The 20,519-nt window shown below is 40.2% G+C and overlaps 1 protein-coding gene across 1 annotated transcript in view; it reads right to left on the bottom strand.

Moving 5' to 3' along the window:
- Positions 1-20,519, bottom strand: part of CUBN (cubilin) — a 1,111,275-nt gene that overhangs the window by 603,010 nt on the left and 487,746 nt on the right. The window contains exon 31 of the mRNA XM_069211549.1: positions 15,264-15,445. Coding sequence (XP_069067650.1) covers positions 15,264-15,445 — 182 coding nt within the window. The remainder of the gene's footprint in view (positions 1-15,263; positions 15,446-20,519) is intronic.

Here is a 20,519-nt window from a genome sequence, read left to right as displayed (position 1 = left end):
CCACCAAGAATTCTACATGTTGTGGATGGCTCTCATAGAGAGCCTCTATCATTTATTTCGGTTTCTAAATCTCATAATTCAATGCTATGCTGCAGCAACCGTTGATAGCAAAACTCATTACCCACAGTTGCTAAGTCATAAAGGCCTTCTAGGCTGACAGGGCTCTGAGAGCTTGTCAGCCCAACTCTGCTTTTCTGTTTTCAATGGAAGCAGAAAGCCCAAGGGCAGAAGGGGCGAAGGAAGGCAGAACATCTTTGTCATTTGAACAAGTGCATTATCTACATCACACACAAACTGAGACACCTATGAGAGCCAGGGCCAGCTTTATGGCAGTGCGACCGGTGCAGCCGCACCTGGAGCTGACCTCGGGAGAGACGCTGTGTTCGAAATAACTTTTGGTTTTAAAAGTTTCTGCTAGCTGGCCAGCAGATTTCAGGCAAGTATAAAAATTTCAAGATAACGCAGGTGAATTAACGTATGTGTGGAGTAGTGCTCTGATACCCTTGGGTTGATATGAGTAGCGCTATAAAACAAACAACATGTATGTGAAAGGAGGGCTGCGAAAAGATGAGTGGCACTGCTGGAAAGAGATAGTGGGTAAATCTGTGAGGAAGGAGGTTAATAAGGGGAAGGCGGCAAAAAAAAGATTGTCGCACCAGGCGCGTCTAACTCCAAGGCACGCTCTGGAGAGCGTAATCCTAAATAGACGCACGCGACGGGAAAGGCGTCACTGAAGTCAGTCTGGGCTGCACGCCCATGCTGCAGGGTCCTGCTGGGCTTCAGCCGTGAGTAGGGGAAGCCGGCTCCAGCCAAAGTCTATTAAAACAGCAGATTTGAGCTGTTCAAAACATGTCATCAAGCTGCAACATTATTTGCAATTCTTGGCAACAGAAAATAAATGCATACGAAAAAGATACAATAATATGAAAGTTTACAAAGTAAACCCGTGGCGGCTGATAAATAGCCAGGGAATTCATAATTTTAAAAACACTTTTTCTAATCCTTTGGTGAGTGACATCACCATTATCTCGTGATCTCTTCATCATACAACAGTTCTCGGATATGAACGAGTTTATAGTTGAGTGATTACAAGCTGCTAGCGGTATCACTGGATTGAGCATACTTTGAGTCACCATTTGGGCTAAAACTAGAGTGGCAGCCGCATTCATAATAAGTACAGGGGAATGATTTCACAGGCCCACAAGACAAGAACGCCGCAACAACTCATACAATGGCGGTGTTCTGCCCCAGTAGGAATGCATTTACGAGATTGCTAGGACATGCTGAGGAATGTCAAATGTACTTCTTTAAAACTTTGCACATCTGTTATTCCGATTTGCAAATGCATCTAGTTTATACTGCTGTCTCAGGGTTAGGGACAGGGCATTTGTGTTAAAGCACAAATAAAAAACAAGCTCAAGGCACAGTTTTAGAATCATCCGCGTGTGTCACACTGGAACCATTGACGCAGCAAGCGCAGTGGCAACGGGACCCATTAAACACTATTAAAGGCATCCTTGCTACGCTACTGACTGCAGCACTCACAACCTCCATCCACAAATACATCTAAACTAAAATTTAGGAGTGCCCACGGTCTCTGGAGTGAGGCTTTTCCATCACAAGTAACTTGCCAGCTGGCACACACATGCAGGCCAGATGCACTGAATCAAAGTATTATCTTCAGCTGTTGCAGTCAGTCATGGAAAGCAGTCCTCTTCGATTGATTGACAAATTGATCCTCTGGGTGACAAGTGAGCCTTATGCTGCAGCTCTAAACTTCGAAATATCTATCTTGCAAATTGTAAACGAGTATATCCGTCTAAATGGGCATAACTGTGAGACACAGGTCAGAAATCATGTACGGAACACAATAACATGTACCGCTTTCAAGAACCTGGACCCCTTGAGCATCACTCAACCACAACTAAAGGAGAGCCACTCTCGAACTCTTTTTATCTGGATTTCAATTCACAATTTTTTACCATGGTATGAAAAGTTAATTTATAAATCAGCTGGCAAAAACGAGCGTAGCCAAGGCAATACATTGTGTGGAGTATTTTTAAGGAGGTTCTGGGGTTAACCAATAATGTGAAAGCTGAAGATGCTCCTTCAAAGCCTCCAGACCCTTAAACGATCCAATCAAAATCAATTATATCTGCATTTTCATGGTGCTTAGCCAGAGGCCAATTCTTGCTGCTAAAGGTGTGGTTAAAATGGCTATCAGTGTAAGGTGTGTACCCACAATATTTACCTCATTAGTATATACAAGTGATATTTTCAGATCCCCACGGTATCCAACGTTAACCACCATCATTTGTCCATTGATTAAAATACAGCTTTGGGACTGACTATTCTGCATCACATAAATTTAGATCAGCTTTTTGAAAAAATATTTAAAAAATGTAAGACTTTATGCTACTATCAACTCTGCCATTTGCAGGCTTTTCTAGATATATGATGAGATTCTGTAGAAGTAAGTGACGACCCAGTCTCAATTTCCAGGATGGTCATGATCTTACCCACTGTTGTTTGAAACAATGGCAGGGCACTCAGATGGATAAGAATGTACCTTATTGTCGATCTTCATTATATGTTAAGGTGCAGTTTGCCACCTGTGTGGTCTGTAAGCCCCGCAGGCTTTCAAGAATGTCCATAATTACATGCTTTTAGTCTGTCTAAAGTATGGTTTGTGCTTATTTTTGAGTGTACTCTGAGCCCACAATGATTTGGGTGCCACCTGATTGTGGGCCTTCCGTAATTTTCAATATCACATTCCTGGGCTATCCAGAGTACGGCTTGCCATACATTTCTAGACTGTCTTGAATAGACATTTTCTCATAGATCTGGGAAACAAGCAGACTGCTCTGGGGAAGGGAACACTGTTGTAGAATCTTATGTCAGTAAGGTTGTGTGAAATAGTGTGTGAAACGTGTGTGCATTTGTTCAGAAGAATGTGTCTTTTTATATGTGTGGGGCTTAGATGAGGTGGATAGTTAACTTGAAATATGCAAAATACATTTCACTACTCATCTCAGGGTTCTAAACAAAATGTTTACTGCAAGGCCTAAATCATGGCCTCTTAATGGTAACCAGGATGCAAAAAGTAGGGATTGGCCTTTTCTACTACGTGACTGCCCGAAGTAAAGGATTCTGATATCAATTCAGAAAACAACTTATAGGCCATTGTTGGAGGGTCTGCGGAAAACCATCTAAACGAGGCATCAGGTTGTTTTACAAGGGGAGTGCCCTGGAGCTTTTGTGAAATTCACCCCCACAACAATGTCACACATTATTAAAACTATTATTTGGAAGAGTCAGTTACTATACCTATATTATGCACAATACAGATGATAACACTTTTGTTACTTTATCACAGAAATATCACATGACCCCGACCAAGAAAATCTCCTTCCATCTACCTAAAGATAGACCAAAGCTTCTGACCCTGAGATGGTCAAAGCAATTGAAGCGATAAAGCATGAAGTAGAATGGTAGCCTTCTGGTGATCATCAGAAATGATTCCTGTCTACAAACCTAGCATTTACAATAGATATGGCTTCTATTTCCATTACACAAACAGCATGGACAGTGTAGACAGCTGCAGGAAAAGCTCTCCCTCTCTACCAAAAGCCCCTCCCCAACACACACCATGTAAGGTAACCAAGTGTGTGACAAGTTCCTAGTACAAACCGAAGAGGTGTAGTGCAGTTGAAACTGTGAAAGTTTCTCTTTCACAAAGAAAAGTTACCATACTAGTAGCAACAGTACATTCTCCTTTATATAATCCTACTGAACATACTCAGACATAGGCACTGCATAAGTGGAAAATGTAAAGGAGGAAATAAATATTGTTTCTGGGTGAGGGAGAATTGGTACAACTAACACTGGATTAAAAAGAAACCTTAACAAATGTTTTTCCTGCGCAATGACGACACCCAGGGAATAGAAGTGAAGGTGAACCCTAGACTCATGGTTAGTTGGTTCAAGGCTGATGACATAGAAAGTCAGCTTAGTACCTCTAACAGGAGAAATCAATATGTAGGAGATGGAGAAACCTAAAACACCTTTCAATCTCTGGCAAAACACAGTTTTAAATTGATATTCAAGTGCAAGTATTTAAAAAAAACACACAGTTTCACAAACATATGAATAAGGTGATAATGGTGCATTGGGTGGCATATGGTAGTGTATGTATAGGTGCATGTTGTGTTTTATGTTGTAAAGTATGTGTAGGTGTAATATGTGTAGAAAATAGTGTAGGGGCAGTGTTGTGTAAGGTGTGTAAAATGGAGATAGGTCCTGTAGGTTGTGGTGTTGATGGTACATGGTGTAGGTGATGAAAAGTGTAGGTACTTTAGGGTGCCACTGATGTAGAGTGTAGGTGGTATACATTGTATCAGGTGTAGCGTATATGTGGCATAGACTTGAAGGCATTGCAGGCTGTGGTGTATTACAGAGTAGGTGTTGGGCAAAGTAGGTAATGGTGTTAGATCAGTATCGAATTGAAATGCAGTTCCTTATAACACTCTTCTCTTGCAAAGCCTCAAGTGAAGCAGAAAAGATCAAGGGGAATAGAGACTCTGGTAAAGATTGTACTCTGGGACTCCATTGACCAGGAGTATATTCCATTCAAAGTTTTGGGTTCAACAATGACATCATCAGTGACCTTCTGTAACTTACTTCATGCCAAAGGGAAAATAATTGTGGCATCACATCTGTGGCAAGGTTGGTATGCATACTAGAATAACATTTAATCTGGTCCTTTAAGAGAATCACCAGAGGTACAATCAGTGTCCTACAATCATCTGCCAGAAAAGAAGAATGGAAAGTCATTGATGCCTCAAACCCAAATGCCATGTAATCTCACTTTCTCTAGGTGCAAAACACAACAGACCATTTTCTCCTGGACGTATTTCTTGATTTAAACTCTGCTTTAATACTGATTCAAGTGTCGGTGGAGTGTCCTCCCTAAGCCAGTTCCCTATCTGATCTTCAGAGGTCTCTGATCATCTGTGTATAGTTCCTGAAAAAAACTTTAAAAAGCCTGCTTTATATCTGAGTAATCTACACACAATTTAACAGATTCTTGTAACTCAATTCCCTTAATGATATGTTTACTTTCCACTTTCATTTTCCAGGCTAATAGTTCTCAACAGCCCTCCCCATATTTGTAATGAGCTAGCTTCCTAGCCTCCCATTTTCTCCACAGGATAACTTCCAGATAGTCTGCTAGTTCACCTCTTGTTTCTTTAATTTAACTATTTAGCACAGTCCAATCCTGAGCATTACAATGAGTAATGAGTATCTATATCTCTCTGCATTCCTTCAATTCTCAGTTCTAGCTCTCTCAAGCTACACTTAGCTTCTGTGTGTTTGTATGCTATAGGGCTTATTATCCTTCCCCTAATGAATGCTTTATAAGCTTTACACGTGTCCCAGATTATATGTGGGGAAGCCAAACTATTGTCTATTTCAAAGAAGTCTACTGTATCTTTTTTCCCCTGGCTGATTACTGCTTGGTCCAGCAGCACTCAATGAAGGCATTAAAGAAAGGGAAAGCACCTGGTACCTTCGTCTTACTGAATGAGCTCTACATGGTGTTAAAAGATGAAATAACTCCGATACTAACTAGTTTACTAGTAGGTATTTTCTCTGGAGGCCACACCCTGCTATGATCCTGGGATGAAGCAACAATTAGTGTATTTTTAAAACCTAACAAGGACTCTGACTTCTGTGAATCATACAGACTGATCTCGTTGCTAAATTGTGACTACAAGATCTACATGTATTTGTTAGCAAAAAGAATAGAGAGAGTGATCAGGGGCCTAGTTCATGAAGATCAAAAGGGTTTCCTTAAAGGCAGACAATTAAACGAGTTGGCACATGACCTGGTGGGTGGAACAGATATGGCTACTGAAAGGAAAACTTTGTTAACAATACTAACATTTGATGCCACTAAGGCTTTCAATAGAGTGAGCTGGCTTTTCCTAATTGATGCGATAAAGAAGTACGACCTGGGAGAAGAATTTATAAAGAACTGACAGCAAGAATTGTGTTAAATGGGAAATTAACCACACAGATTTATATAAGAGGGATGCGGCAAAGGTGCTCGCTATCATCTCTGCTCTTTAATTTGTATACTGAATCCGTTAGCAATTAGAATGAGGAAAAACAGGATATGATCCCCTTCAAGCATAATGGATGGGTGAAAAAAGTTGCACTACATGAGGATGACTTAAAGGTATATACCCAAGATTTTGCAGGCTCTCACTTGACCATTCTGCAAATTCTGAAGGGTTTTGGGAGGGTGAATCTGGTAAAGCATCAACAAACAGAGCTAATGACATGGAACACCCACGATAACAGCCCCTTTGGAAAAAAGGATATAAGGCACCTCAGAGTTCAGGAAGTACAAAAGCTGGACAAGATGGCACAAGTGAAATTTGATAAGCCTATGACAGAGACTAAGAAATTACACAGATCATGGGAATGTATACCGCTTACGATCTTAGGAAGGTCTAACATAATAAAAATGGCGATACTCCCAAAATTCACGTTTATCTTTAATGTGCTCCTATTCATTTTAACATTTTTAAACCTTTTTAAAGGTTCAGGAAACTACAGTATGAGAAAAGCACTTTTGTTTGTTAGTATAAGGGAGTCAGAATTGCCTGGAAGAAACTTCAAAGGAATAAACCTGAAGGAGGCATAGCAGTCCCAGATTTCCAGTTTTACTGTTGGGCTTTTCAGCCAAAGAATCTAAGAATACTGTTAATCAAGGGCTTCTAGCAGATTCTCTCTCATTTCAAGCTTTGAAAAAAATCTGCCTAAGGGAAAGGGTCAACATTTTCACTTTAAATTTGGCTACCCTAAGTTCTTTAAAAGGATTAGATTGAAGACTCTCAGTGTTGCCTGTTAGCTCTGGGACCAGATTAGGTCGGTGCTAGGGATACCTTATTACAGTGACTTCGTCCCAATATGGAACTCACTTGGAACACCGAGGTGTCTGCAGGATATTCTAGCAAGACCTCTGAAAGAAGCTGGTATAAATAGACGGGGCCAGATTATTGAGGAGAATTGCCTGGTGCCCTGGTAAACCATACGTCATATTACAGGCAATAGGCTATCCAAATTTACGTTCTATCTATTGGCCAGCTGAGAACATGGATTGGGAAATGATGGGGGAAGGAAACATGAAATGTGAAGAAAAGTTACAAGGTTTCCCCCCCAAAGAAGAGAGGTGTCAAAGTGGTACTGGATGCTGGTGCAAGGCGTCGATGGAGCCATAACCCTGCCAGATGATACTTGGAGGAAGGACCTGCCGACTCTGAAGTTAACACACTTATGGCAAGTACATAGGCCTACTCTCTGGGTCTCAGTAAAATTTGCACCTCTCAGGAGAAATCATTTATTCACAGTACACAGGGCGTATTGGACCCCAAAGAAGTTGTCAAGTCTAGGAGGTCAAGAGACGAAGTCCTACCTCAAATGTGGTTGAAAGGGGGCAGATGACGTTCACATGTTCTGGCAGTGTCCCACTATCCAACTCTTCTGGCAAGAAGTGGATAAGGCTATGTCAGACATAATGGGAAGGGAAATTAAGGTAAGCCTTGCACAGCTGATCTTTGGCATCCTAGAAGGTGATGTGTCCTCGATAAAACTACAAAAGAAATAGTCAAAACTGTTATTTTTACGAATTTTAGGTTTTAGGGGCGGGGTGGGGACTCAGGGTATTTTTAGTTTTGGGGGGTGAGGTGGGGGGCTCGGGGTGTTTAGGGTTTAGGTGCAGGGGAGAGGGGGCAGGTTTTAGGGGTGGGTTGGGGGGTTGGGGTGCTTTAGGTTTTGGGGAGGGGGTTGTGGTAATTTTGGGGGTGAGGGGTTGGGGTGGTTGTAGGGGCGGGGGGTCGCTGTAATTTTTAGGGGTGGGGGCCTAGGGGGACGCATGCTGGAACCGTGCATGCTGATCACTAATGTCTTTACCAGGAATGCCTTTCCCGTGAAAAATCATTGTAAAGGCATTTGTGGTAATGGGCATTAGTGATTACAACAAGGTCGTTGTTCTGAACTCGTTGTTGAGCCATGGGTGGTTGAAGCACTCGTTGTTTCAACATATAACCGCATAAAATGGGTCTCACTTGCACCTCTGGTTTTTACGAATTGGGTGATCTTGGCACAAAGAATCAGTAGACTTGATCGCTGTTGTCACTTTGGTAAAATGGCAGAGATGTGGGAGTCTTTGGAGAGTTGATATAAGGGACTATCTAGGTAAATATAAATATTTAGTCACAGTGATTTTGGAGTCCAATGATTATGACCCAAAAACCAGCAAGTGATGAGCACCAGGGTCACTACGAATCTGAAATGGAATGCTGGATGAGGTCTTGGGCCAGGAATAGGGGATTCTCAAACTCTGTTGTGACTCCTTGCATGAGCTCCCATGCCTAACTTTGGTCGCAAATGAGGACACACAAAAAAGAACGTTTTATGAGCTCTGAGGGACTTCTTTGCTATTAGAGATTTCACCAGCACTTCTAACGACAAACGTAGCCACCAAAATATTCTACATGTTGTGCTTCATCTATTTAAACCATAAAGCTTCAACATCCTATATATGTGAGGCCAACCTATTTTTCACTGCATCAAGATGAAGGTGTGATACAAACATCTGGGATGCCAGTGTGGTATTTGCATGAATAAACAAACACATATGCTCTAATTTTATTATGCAAGGTGAGTAGAGCTCCCATACATACACTACTAAGCACCTCTTTGTGATACTCCCACTATTCAAGACCCCCCCCTATTCACTCTCCGGTGACAGTACACACATTCTGAAGACATGGTTGATAACTCCCTGTCACAATCCAGCAAACATGGGTTTGTAATAAGGCACTTGTCAGGACACAGTGCAACATCAAGTGGACTATTAGGCACTCAAACAGAAATTCTTGTGGTTGTACCAGATCCTGGGTTATCCTGCTATTTTTGTAATAGTTGTGAAAGAATCTAACTTCTAAGGACATAATGACACTAGAGAAGAATAGAAGGAAGTAGAGCCATTGAAGGTGGAAGACATGATGCAGGTTTGTTTTTTGCTACAAAACACCCCTTGTAACAGAAAAATACAATACTTGAGCACCGATGGCCCATGCCACAGCTACTGACACACAGAGTGGTCCGGTAATGCTGCAACACCACAGGTCAAGCATTAGTCTGAAAATTAGTCACATACAGAAATATGGATTGCAAAGCAATAGATAAGCACAGGAATGCTTGGAATGAGCACTCTCATTGGAAAAGTGGCCTTGTTAGCCTTGTTAATCCCTCCTACCAACCCACTCACGGTAGCTACTTCACTTACAACACTCATAGCAGCCATCATAAAGACGAGTTGGGTGGAAAAGATAGATGCAAAGGTCAAGAAAAGCTCTGATTTGCAGAAACAGTGTCAGAAGTCGATGTTGATGGTGGTGGTCTCAGGATGATGTTTAAAACCAATAAGACCAGTACACATGAAGAAAATGTATGACCAATAGCCAACACACAGGAAGAACTCAAAGTCCTAGAGGTTTCCTCAGTAATAAAAAACAGAGGGGTCATAGCACTTTCTCCTCAAACCTACCATTACTGCAGCCCTCACTGTTGCTATCTAGGGAACATGCATGCTGACAATACTACTTTTCAGGACTCCAGTGGTTGGGCACTTCTTATACACCAAGCACTTCAAACAATTATGCTAGAGGCTTTTTTTCTGTCACCGCCCGGGATATTAGCACCTTTATTACATGTTTAATAATAGTGAATTTTTATTAGATTTAATTATGTGCAGTGGAGCCATGATTCCAAATAAACATTGGTTGACTGGTTAAAATTAATCATACTCAGGAATATACTGCAGAATGACAAGATGTCATGGCGAATGGAGTGATATAGTGTAGCAGGGGCTATATACAAATTTCCTTCAACACGTCAGTAGCCCCCAGCACTTACGTGTGAGACATGGGTGACTTAGGGCCCCTTGTTACATTCTGCAAGAGGGGGCATCATTTTACATTACGCCACTGGGTATCAGTAATGCGCCCTGTTCTACCCAACTCCCCTACTGTGTGGATCGCTGCCAGGTACCTCCATAACCATTATCTTTCACAAACACTGTAGTCAGTGTAGTGTGATAACTGAGTGTACCATTCCCAGAAGCCCCGCTGCTTTCCTGCTTTTCTTCCACGATTTAAGAACCTCGCCCTTATTTTTGCTTGTTTTCAATAAAGTGGAAAATAACTCTGTCCACGTACATTGTTTCCTGGTCGTTTTATATATTTTGAGAACTGATTTAATAGGTTGTATATTTTTCCATGATTATAATGGTTTGATCTATTATCTTTTTCAGATTTTCGTTCCGTGGTAAAACTGTGCAATTAACTTTAAAGTGTAATAACAGATTAGCTGAAATCAGATCCGCAACATTAATTCACATATGATTCCCCACAAACAGTTCTAAAAGCTAAAATGTATTATATTACTAATAAATATAAAATGCTGCAATACATTAAAATAAGCATTGACAAAATCAACGATTCAGACCCTTCATTAGTGCAGGCAAGCATATGATTTCAATTAGACGTCTATGAAAATCCGTGGGAAATCAGTTTCCCATTTAGAAAACTATGCAACTAATTGTGAAATATAGCGATAATGCTGTTGCTGTACATGACTCAATGTGGAATGACATGATAACACTTTTGCTGCATGGGACTAAGGGCTAGATGTAGCATTTTCCGATTTTGCGAATTGGAACTTGCGAGTCGGTGCGACTCGCAATTTCCGATTCGCAAAATCGGATGCAGTACGGTGTCTCAGACACCGACTGCGAGTCACTATGGGGTCGCAAAGACCCACCTCATTAATATTAATGAGGTGGGTCACATTTTGCGACCCCATAGCGAGTCCCTGCACTCACAGGGATTATGGCCTGCTGAAGTCAGCAGACCTCCATGTCTGTGACTGCTTTTTAAATTAAGCATTTTTTTTTAATTTTGCAGCCCATTTTCCTTAAAGGAAAACGAGTTGCAAAATAAAAAAAATAACGAAACCATTTGGTTTCAGTTTTTCAGAGTAGGCAGTGGTCCATTGGACCACTGCCTGCTCTGAAAAAACCTTATTGGCAACATTCACAAAGGGGAAGGGGTCCCATGGGGACCCCTTCCCCTTTGTGAATGGGTTACCACCAGTGTGATACTGGTGGTAACTGCGAATTGCTTTGCGACCGCATTCGCGGTCACAAAGCAATTTAGCATAGCGATGCGAGTCGCAAATAGGAAGGGGACACCCCTTCCTATTTGCGAGTCGCATTCACAATTAGGGAGTCGGTACCGTCTCGCAAATTGTGAATAAGCATCGCAAACAGCATTTTGCATGGCGCAAACTGCGATTTTCACAGTTTGCACCATGCAAAATGTTAGCTACATCTGGCCCCAAATGTGGAATAAAGTGATAACACTGTTACCCTTCACTTTTCATCACAGCTATCCAAATATTGATGGTGATCCTCGCACTCAAAATTAAATTTGATTGAAATGCTGCTAGAGTGGTGTTAAGAATGTTGGCCAGCCCTGCCAGGATTCATCTTTCACCAGCAAAGCGTCACTCTCTAGCAGAGACAGAGACTGCACTAATGCTGTTATTATTAGCTTTTTGTTGGTTTATTTGTACAGTATTAACTCAAACCCAACTTTTCAACTATTAATTTATCATCATTTTAGCATTCTCAAATCAACAACGATTATGTTCTAACATATTCAGCAGTTTCTCTCACACAGCTGCTTTTCTAGTCAGATGTTCTGATTTATGTCATTGCTCATGTGCACAGCTCCAAACTCTCCAAAGAGGGAACAAGCAAATGGTTCCTCTAGTTCAGTCTGAAGCATTTTTTTATGATTATGAGGTTTGGACTGAGTAATTCCATCCTTCCAATATCTCAAATGCAAGCTTGACGTGTCCATTTACTTACTCTGTAAAGCTAGGCCTTAGCAACATTTAAATGACGCCAGTGTAGTCTGCATAACATGTCACCTTGCACTTGTTATGCAAAATTCCCCAAATTACGCAGTTGCATCACTTTGTGTATCTACATGCATTTGTGGTAAAAATGTACCACGAAATGGACCGTCAGCTGTAAATTCTACCACAAATACATGGGAGAACAGAACACCAGCAGCTGTTCGCTGTGGTTTTGATTTGTTGCAACTCAACTTTATTTCGCACTAAAATATAGAACAAAATGGCTCTTATGATACCGCTAATGACTGGTCATTCTCTCTTGAGCTGCTGTTCGTATGTGTGTATGGAGTTGACTGTTTGGGGTCCTTGAAAGTGGGTGGTGGGATGTCAGAGGTACTACTCTCTCTGCAATTTTCTTTCTTTCATCATCACCATCATCAAAACGTTAAGATACACGAGCAGGCCAACAAAGGCCTATACTCATAAATTGATTGGACTTGCAAAAATTACATTTTAATCTGCAGGCAAAAATGGAGGATGGCATGCTTTAAGACGTTATGACTTCCTGCATGCTGCAGCTTTGTTTAGGTCACTGTTAGCTTGCCTGTTACGTGCAAGTTTCCTATGTGACTTGGGGCCAGATACTAACTATGGGGTGAAATAACTAGGATTACCAAGGCGCTCAGGATTCAAAAGGACCAAAGATCTCAAAGTAAGAGGGAACCTGCACGAGGGTAATCACCCGACCCTCCAAAAGGTTCCAAAGAGAACCTACAACCTAAACACATCAAAGTGCGGTACCCCTCATGTAACAATTAAATGGATTGTAATCTGAATAAAAATCACTTCCCCACAGAAAAAAACAATTCGGAAAGTTGAGATTTAGCCAAAAAAGTCAAAAAACATTAATTGTTGCTCTTGAAAATTACACTTCGGTATGATTACAATTTCCAAAATCACTTTGGACACACAGTGTAACTTGTCCAACAAATTTTATAATTCAAGTCAATTTATAACAATTCATTCATTGTAATACACAATATTTATAACAATTCATTCATTGTAATACAAATTTTTCATGCAATTCACGCCACAATTCATTTAAGAATTCGAGCCCGCCAACACGCGAATCTGGCTCAAACAGGCGATTGTTTGTCAGTAATCGGCACTGAAACACGCAATGTAGTGAATATGTACAATGCGTGAGTTCAATAACTCCAGGGCATATCTGAGTGCCTCCGACGGGAATCAAAAGCCGACGTTCAGAACAGTAAGACCGCCGTGTTGCGAGTACGCCGGATTCGCATTGGATTAGGTCACATACAAAGTTGTGATGGAAAATTGGAAGTAGTAGGACTTGTAAATAAGTGGGAACGAATTATCAGAGTCAAGTGCCCTGAAGAAGTCGTTTGGGACAAGAGACAACACTGTCCTGAGACGAAACACGTGTTGGCGGGCTCGAATTCTTAAATGAATTGTGGCGTGAATTGCATGAAAAATTTGTATTACAATGAATGAATTGTTATAAATATTGTGTATTACAATTTTCCTTATTTGCACATAGAACCGCTCGGAAAAATAATGTTGCTATTTGCAACTCGTCTTCAATGACATTCATGTAGCACAGCACATGTGGATTCGTTACTTGCACATTTGCTGGTATCAGTATTTCTTTCTGATCCTCTGGTTTCTCAAGAGAAGGGTAGCAACTTTGTTTTATCACTAAAAACATTTAATATGAAAACATTTTTGTGCCTTGCAACCTGACCATAAGGACCCAACGAATTCATGTACCCTTTCAGTACATTTCCTGATGACCAGTTAAATCTTAATGTCTGGCAAGTGACAGACTAGGTTTAGAGTCTCACGGATACTGGATTGCTGGCGTGCAGGAAACTTTGTAAAGAGGTAGCACATAGCACGGAATCTCAAGCGGGGAGACGTGAAACGAAATATCCCAAACCGATCCTTTTAAATTAGTAGGATTCTAGAAATGTCACTGATATACATTTGATGTGTACTCAGTATAAAAAAGAAATTCTAGAACAGTTAGTGAAATTGACCAAATAAATCAGTCTTTCTCCCGCACATGTTTTTCCCCAAGATTAGGGTTGCAATAAAGCAGAGCAGATATGGAAATAAAGACAGGTCATGACTCCTTTCGCTTGTCACTCTCAATGGCACTCTCGACTGTTCTAAATCCTTATTTATATGTTTCTTTCAGTTGTGTCCCATGCTCTAGTTCTCATAAATACTGTGAAATTTCTCAATTTCGGGTCTGGTGGTGAGTGAAGTAAGGCATCCTTTCCACGGATTGTTGTTTGGTCACAGGTTTGAATCCCTGTGGCTCCCCTCAGTCTTTCATCCTTCCGAGGCTGATAAAACGAGTACCATTGGGGAAAAAAGAACAACTGTTATCTGTCAATACCACCAAGATACCTCCTTGAGGGTGATCTTTGCGCTCTACAAATATGCATGCCATGCTTTCTGTGCCTTTTTCCTTTAATCAGTATTTTCTGCCTGGATTCTGCTAGTAGATTACATGTTATTGCAGAAGAAAATTCACATATTTCTTCTCAAACTATGAAAAATAAAATGCGAACCATTATCTAGTAGCAATTAACAGAGCTCCAGTGGCAGTAAAATCTAATGACCATACCCCACATAGAGGTTTCTGTGAAATGGGATGCGCATAGAGGAGAGAATGTTTATAAGAACTTAAGCCTGACTCATCGCTCTGAGGATAGTCTGATGAGAACGAATGTGCTTACAAAGTGTTAGTGGGTGATCTGTTCAATAAAGCATAGGCCACTGCAATACATTTAACTTTCTTGGAAAGAGACAATACTTTACTACTACTTTATTTTTCTGTATGAACACGCAGAAGGATGCTTTGAGGGAACGGAAGGCCAAATGTACTGAACGTTTCAAAACATTTCAAGCACTCTAAATTGGAGTTTGTAACCACAAAACGATCTATATATTATCTATATATTAGACTACTGACCACATGTTTTGCGAAAAAACAGTTCTTTATACAGGAACATCAACTGGTATTTTAAATTATTACTGTTAACACTATTCAATACATTAATTTGTACACAGTCATTGTGGGACAATCTGATCTTAAATACTCTACTGTAAATCACATGGCCTATGTCCAGATACACAGCATCAGTGGTTGTAATGGTAGACAAATGCTTTTTAGTGAGTAATATGTTATCCCAGTAAAATAAAGTTTGAATTGGAATAGAAGATTTACTCACATTAATGCTGCTTTGAGAGCATGTGACGTCATACTGAAGGTCCAAGTCAGTGAAGGTCAGTATTACACGGTGTCCTTGGTCCACACGAATAATCCAGGAGCAATCAGAGTTGCTTCCTAGTGCACTGGGATAGTTTGGAGAATGGATCTCACCACTGTGTGCTTGGAACACACCCCCGCAACCTGGAGAATAAAAAGACCATCATAATTTTAATTTCAAATTCAAAAACCTTCCAACATGGCAACTGTTGTTATTACGTTCTCAACTCACAAGTCACAGACCATAAATAGCCCTATGAATGTCAATTACTGGCATAGCCTTTATTATATAGTTCAAATATCAAACCAAATACAGTATTTTGCCTGGTTAATTAGAAAAATAACAAACAATTAAAGCATAGCAATCCATCAAATTGCAGTTCATTGGAAATATAGCTCAAAAATCTCCCATTTAGCCTGGTGAAATACCATATGTTTTAATCAGAGGATTGATAGAATAATTAATCTGATTCTCTACAAGGCTGACATGCTTGTGGTCTCCATTTATAAATTATCTCTCCAATAGATATGGAAATATCTTTCATAATTCTATTTACAATAAAGAAGTTGTAAAATCCCCACTTTATTTCATGTTCTTTGATGCTCTCTTACATTGGTTTGTATTCAATTGTAAGGAAATCCCTGTTCCCATTCCTCACTTCTCAACACATATACCTTACCCTCTTTTCTCAATAATTGGTCTGGATGCCTAGGATCTAAAGATAGGATCTTGTTGCTACAGCTATCTCGACAGACAGGAACCCTCCTTGGCAATGTACACTGTAGAATAGATCTTAGTTCCATGGACTCAGGCGATGCCTCAATGTAGCCCAACAAATCAGATGTTTTTTACCAGAGGCTGCTAACATTATGTCAAGTGGATTCAACACATGGTTGTGAAATTTAGTAAGATGTTCCTCACTAATTAATGTATAGCAAGGATCGGAATCTGCAGTCATTCATACTTCTTTTACCCCATTAAAAATGGTGCTAAAGGAATTGTCCCTTTCCCCAGTTCATACTTCATTGACGTTCTGTTACACTATCTGTTTTACCCTTACCCACATTATTTCTAGGCCTCCTTGAAAAATTTGAACTTCTTCCTTTACATACTCAGGGAATATGTTTTCATCTTTTGTACCTTTACCTAACTGCAGGGCACTTCTCATTGGTGGCAAGACAGCCCTTCAAAACACATTTGTAACAACACAAACTGCCTTTTTCTTTGAGAAAATAGTACTTGTGATTAGACAATGTCTCTTGCTTCTCAATGTTACTCTTGTGCTTAGCTACTTGTACCGTTGCCTTGTTCTTCAGACCCGCATTTGTGTTTTCCGCTCCCTAAACAACGTTGATTACTTTTTGTAATCTTAGGTCCTTAGTATTCAACAATTTTCCTACACTCTTTTGCTGTTTACTGTTTGCAGCAGTTGATGCCTTAACATCTTGTCCAGAAAACTCTTGTAGTTTCATGGAGATGCTAATAACTGCAAAGCCAGCATGTAATTGTCAAAAGATTCACATTTTGAACCTCTCCACCATACGTTTTTCTATTTCCATAACTCACATATAATGTTTGAATGACAATGTCATATTCGTCAAAGCTTATTTTATGTTTATGACCCTAAAGGAGAGAGAGGAAGGTGTTTGAGTATACCAGGTCCCCAGAAATTACTTGAGCATTACAAGTTTCCAAGAGGCAGTAAGTATGTCTCCTCCATCTGCATTCATGTAGGCTCTGAAGCCATATTTCCAGTCCTCCCATTTTACAATTGGTTTTCCTCTGGTGTTGAGGAATGGTAATCATGCAATGATCCCTTCCGTTGTTTATAAAAAGCTAAATATAAATGCTTAATAAAATGAGTATAATGTTGCAGGATTAACAGCTAGATTATTTTTTCCTTTTGTTTTCACCTGCAAGTAGTAATACTTACTATTACACTACTGTTTACTTCCTTTTAGTTTTTCTTTGAATTGCATTGTATTACTCTTCCAGCGTGAAGGAAGTGCCCGTGGTGCACTGAAAAAAAAAGTCAAATCCTCTGTAGGAGCACAATTTATCTTTGTAATATTTCAATTTTTTTAAAATGATTTTCAGTAAAGGTGCTTGTGGGCACAATCCTGGTGCAGCCACCAGATGGTCTGGAATTCCGTCAGTGGTACACTGATCATGTCCGCGGTTCCTGGGTACCCTGAGAAACTGCTGGCTATCTCAAATAGGCACTGCCCTCCATGTTGTAGATGTGCAGGTACACTCATTCCCAGTCAAAAGATCAGCTGGACGATGACGGCTCTTACACTGAGTAACATTAAGTCATGGAGTGTACAGTTACAAGGAGGGAGCCTGCCAGGCAACTAATCAGCAAGGGATCTTCCACTTCAATGCAAACATTCCATTGAATGAGTCTGCTCTCATAACACATTTGCAAAAAAAAGAGTATGCAACATGAATCTAACTTTGAGTGAGGCCAGATAGTGTTGAAACCCTGCCTTTCAGAAATCAGGGGACAGGCGATAGGAGCTCCTGTAATTAGGTATTTGTAGGCCGTGATCCTCTCGTATCTCCTGCTGTCTAAATAACAACAACCGCTTTTCTCCATCTTATGGCAAAATTAATGGTTATTTTGTTATTTACACAATACACAGCATGGCAAAATTCTTGAAGACCTATTACTGTTTTATTTATAATAAATGTGCTGCCTGCATATTGTAGAATTGACACTACTTCTACAAATTCTAGGTGGGGGGATGTTCTAGCTTTTTCAAAGGACAAAATCAGCTACGTATATATTGAGGAGCGGGGTGCAAAGAAGCACCCTTACTTAAAGCCTCTCTTGGTGTGTATCTTCCTGGTTGAAACTGAGGAAACACCACTTTTTATCTTGACCCACTTGTCACATGCAGTTCTAGACAAGTTCACCACCAGAAACAATTGAATTTTGACTCACAAGCAGTAAGTTGTACTCCTCTTAACAGGGATTGGTGTAGCAGTCTCACTGTTGGTTCTCAATAATTCTTTTTATGATGGGGTTGATACCTTTTGTTCTCTTCTAGACTTTTAAGTACACAGAGAGTCAGTTTCGGGTCAGCACCACTACAGTATTTTGACTCATTTGATGCTGACCATTTCAGCCATTGCTTTGAGGCAGTATCATTCACATTTTGTTTCAGACCAGAGAAATATTTCTCACTTTCATGCTATTGACCATTGGGTGTATTGTTACACTTCCTATGGAGTGCCTCCATTGCGGTGCATGAAATGCATTAGTTTAAAAAACAGCAGCAGGTGGTAAATCTATTTTGCTGACTGGAGAGCCATACTGGAAATAAACCTTCTCCACGTGAAAGCGAAACAGTCTATGTGAAAAAGAAATGCTTACTTGAAGCATGTTGCAAAAATTAAGGTCAGTGGATTAAAATATTTTCTGGTGTCATCTTCCAATAAAACAATTCGTTTTTTGTGGTGTGGAAACAAATTTACACAATAATATGAACCAAATTATATTATTCAAAAACACGATCCAAGAAATATTATGATGTATTTATAATGTATTTTTACATATTATTTAAATGTAGCTATAAGTAATCCTTTTCATTTTATGGAGCATGTGTTAATTTTTGTGGGGAAAGACAACTTTCCCAGGTGACTTATGGCAACTGCCACATCCTTTCAGTCACTGTTTATGATGTGTCTTATTCTCTTATTGGCAACCCCACATTCATCACCCATTCCTTGATTGCGCTGTCAGTCATGATGTACAGCATTGTGCTTGTTTATCTTCATGGAATGGGTAAAACCTTAGTATGACTGAGGATTGCTCTGGCAAGACATGAATGCAGCTGCTCAGCACAGCGTCCAGTGAGGACAGAGACGACAGTGATGCATTCTGGTGAACAATGCAGTACCTGAACAAGTCACAGTGGAATAGAGGATGTGTATTTTCTTTGTGCAGGTCTGTCTTCATTCACTTTTTGTAACTATTTTTGTTAATCTCTCTTTTCTTTTTCTTAGTCTATCTTATGTGGCAGTAAGCAAATCATGGCAGCAAATACCTTTTCATCCTTACTTCTCTAAACAAGCTTTAAACAAACTTCAAACAAGCAAGGGGAAAGAGAGGTTAAATCTTTACTGTGCTAATCCAGCCAAATAGCATTTGTACATGCTTGTGTTTGTAAGTGTTATTGCAGTAAAGCCAGAGCAATTGGCTCCTCCAAAACATTTTTGGAATGCGTACTGACCACAGACATTTTAAGGTTGTCACAAGTTCTAGAAACATCTCAATGGACGCTCCTGTTATCAAACTTTGGAATGATTGTTTATTGCAGGATCTTTTTTTAAAATCTGGATCAGTGTCGCACACTAGCTTTGAGAATAAGTCATTGTTCTGAAGGGAACTCAAGGCATACCACAGTAAGAATGTAAGATTTGTGGTGAATAGTCCCTCCAAATGACAAAACTCTGCATGATATTTGTCACATTTCCAAAGTGGTCAGTGCCTACTTTTGTTCACACCGTGGTTCACACATAGAGCTGTAAAACAAAGACTCTATTTTCCTTAGAACGCTGCAGTAGTTCACGATTGAAGAAGTTCTCAATTTAGGTTGGTGTATATTGCCACTCTCCCTACTCAAGAAGCAAAGTCATCTCATCTAACAGACACTTTTTCTCAAGGTTTTTAGGCATATAGTTTTCAATGTTTGCCTGAGGACTACAAAATTAAAATCAAAAGGTGCTTCTCACCAATCACTGATTCATCCAACATTACATTTTAGTTGCAGAACTTGGTTAACTCTAGTGAGTCATGAAATCTGTAATATATATTTGTTTCTTCTTAATGATTTCTTCTCTCTTTTGGGAACTTCCAGTTCCCACTCCCATTACCCCCAAGTAACATTTGTATCCCAAAACCCCAGTGAGATAGAAGATATCTAGTAATGCTCCTATTAATGCTTTAAGGTCACTGAGGATTAATTCTTACACAGGCCTTAACTGACACCAGCGTTTCACACAAGATGTTTCCTGATTACCCTAATACGTCCATATTGTGGAGAAGAGGGGCCCTTCTATCCGGATGGTTTGGAAGTGTCCATTTGGTAGGCCTGTCTGCCGTTGGGTGGTCTTCCCCCAAAACCATTTGCTTTCCTCCTCTTATTTTGCTGATATCGTTTTTGCTGGCCTTAGGTCTCTGCATTCGTTGCCACTGCTTCCCGGTGCTAA

This window comes from Pleurodeles waltl, chromosome 10 (genome assembly GCF_031143425.1).
Source record: "Pleurodeles waltl isolate 20211129_DDA chromosome 10, aPleWal1.hap1.20221129, whole genome shotgun sequence".
In the NCBI taxonomy this organism is placed as follows: domain Eukaryota; kingdom Metazoa; phylum Chordata; class Amphibia; order Caudata; family Salamandridae; genus Pleurodeles; species Pleurodeles waltl.
Note: the sequence above shows the minus strand (reverse complement) of the source record. Positions and strands in the feature narration are given on the sequence as shown.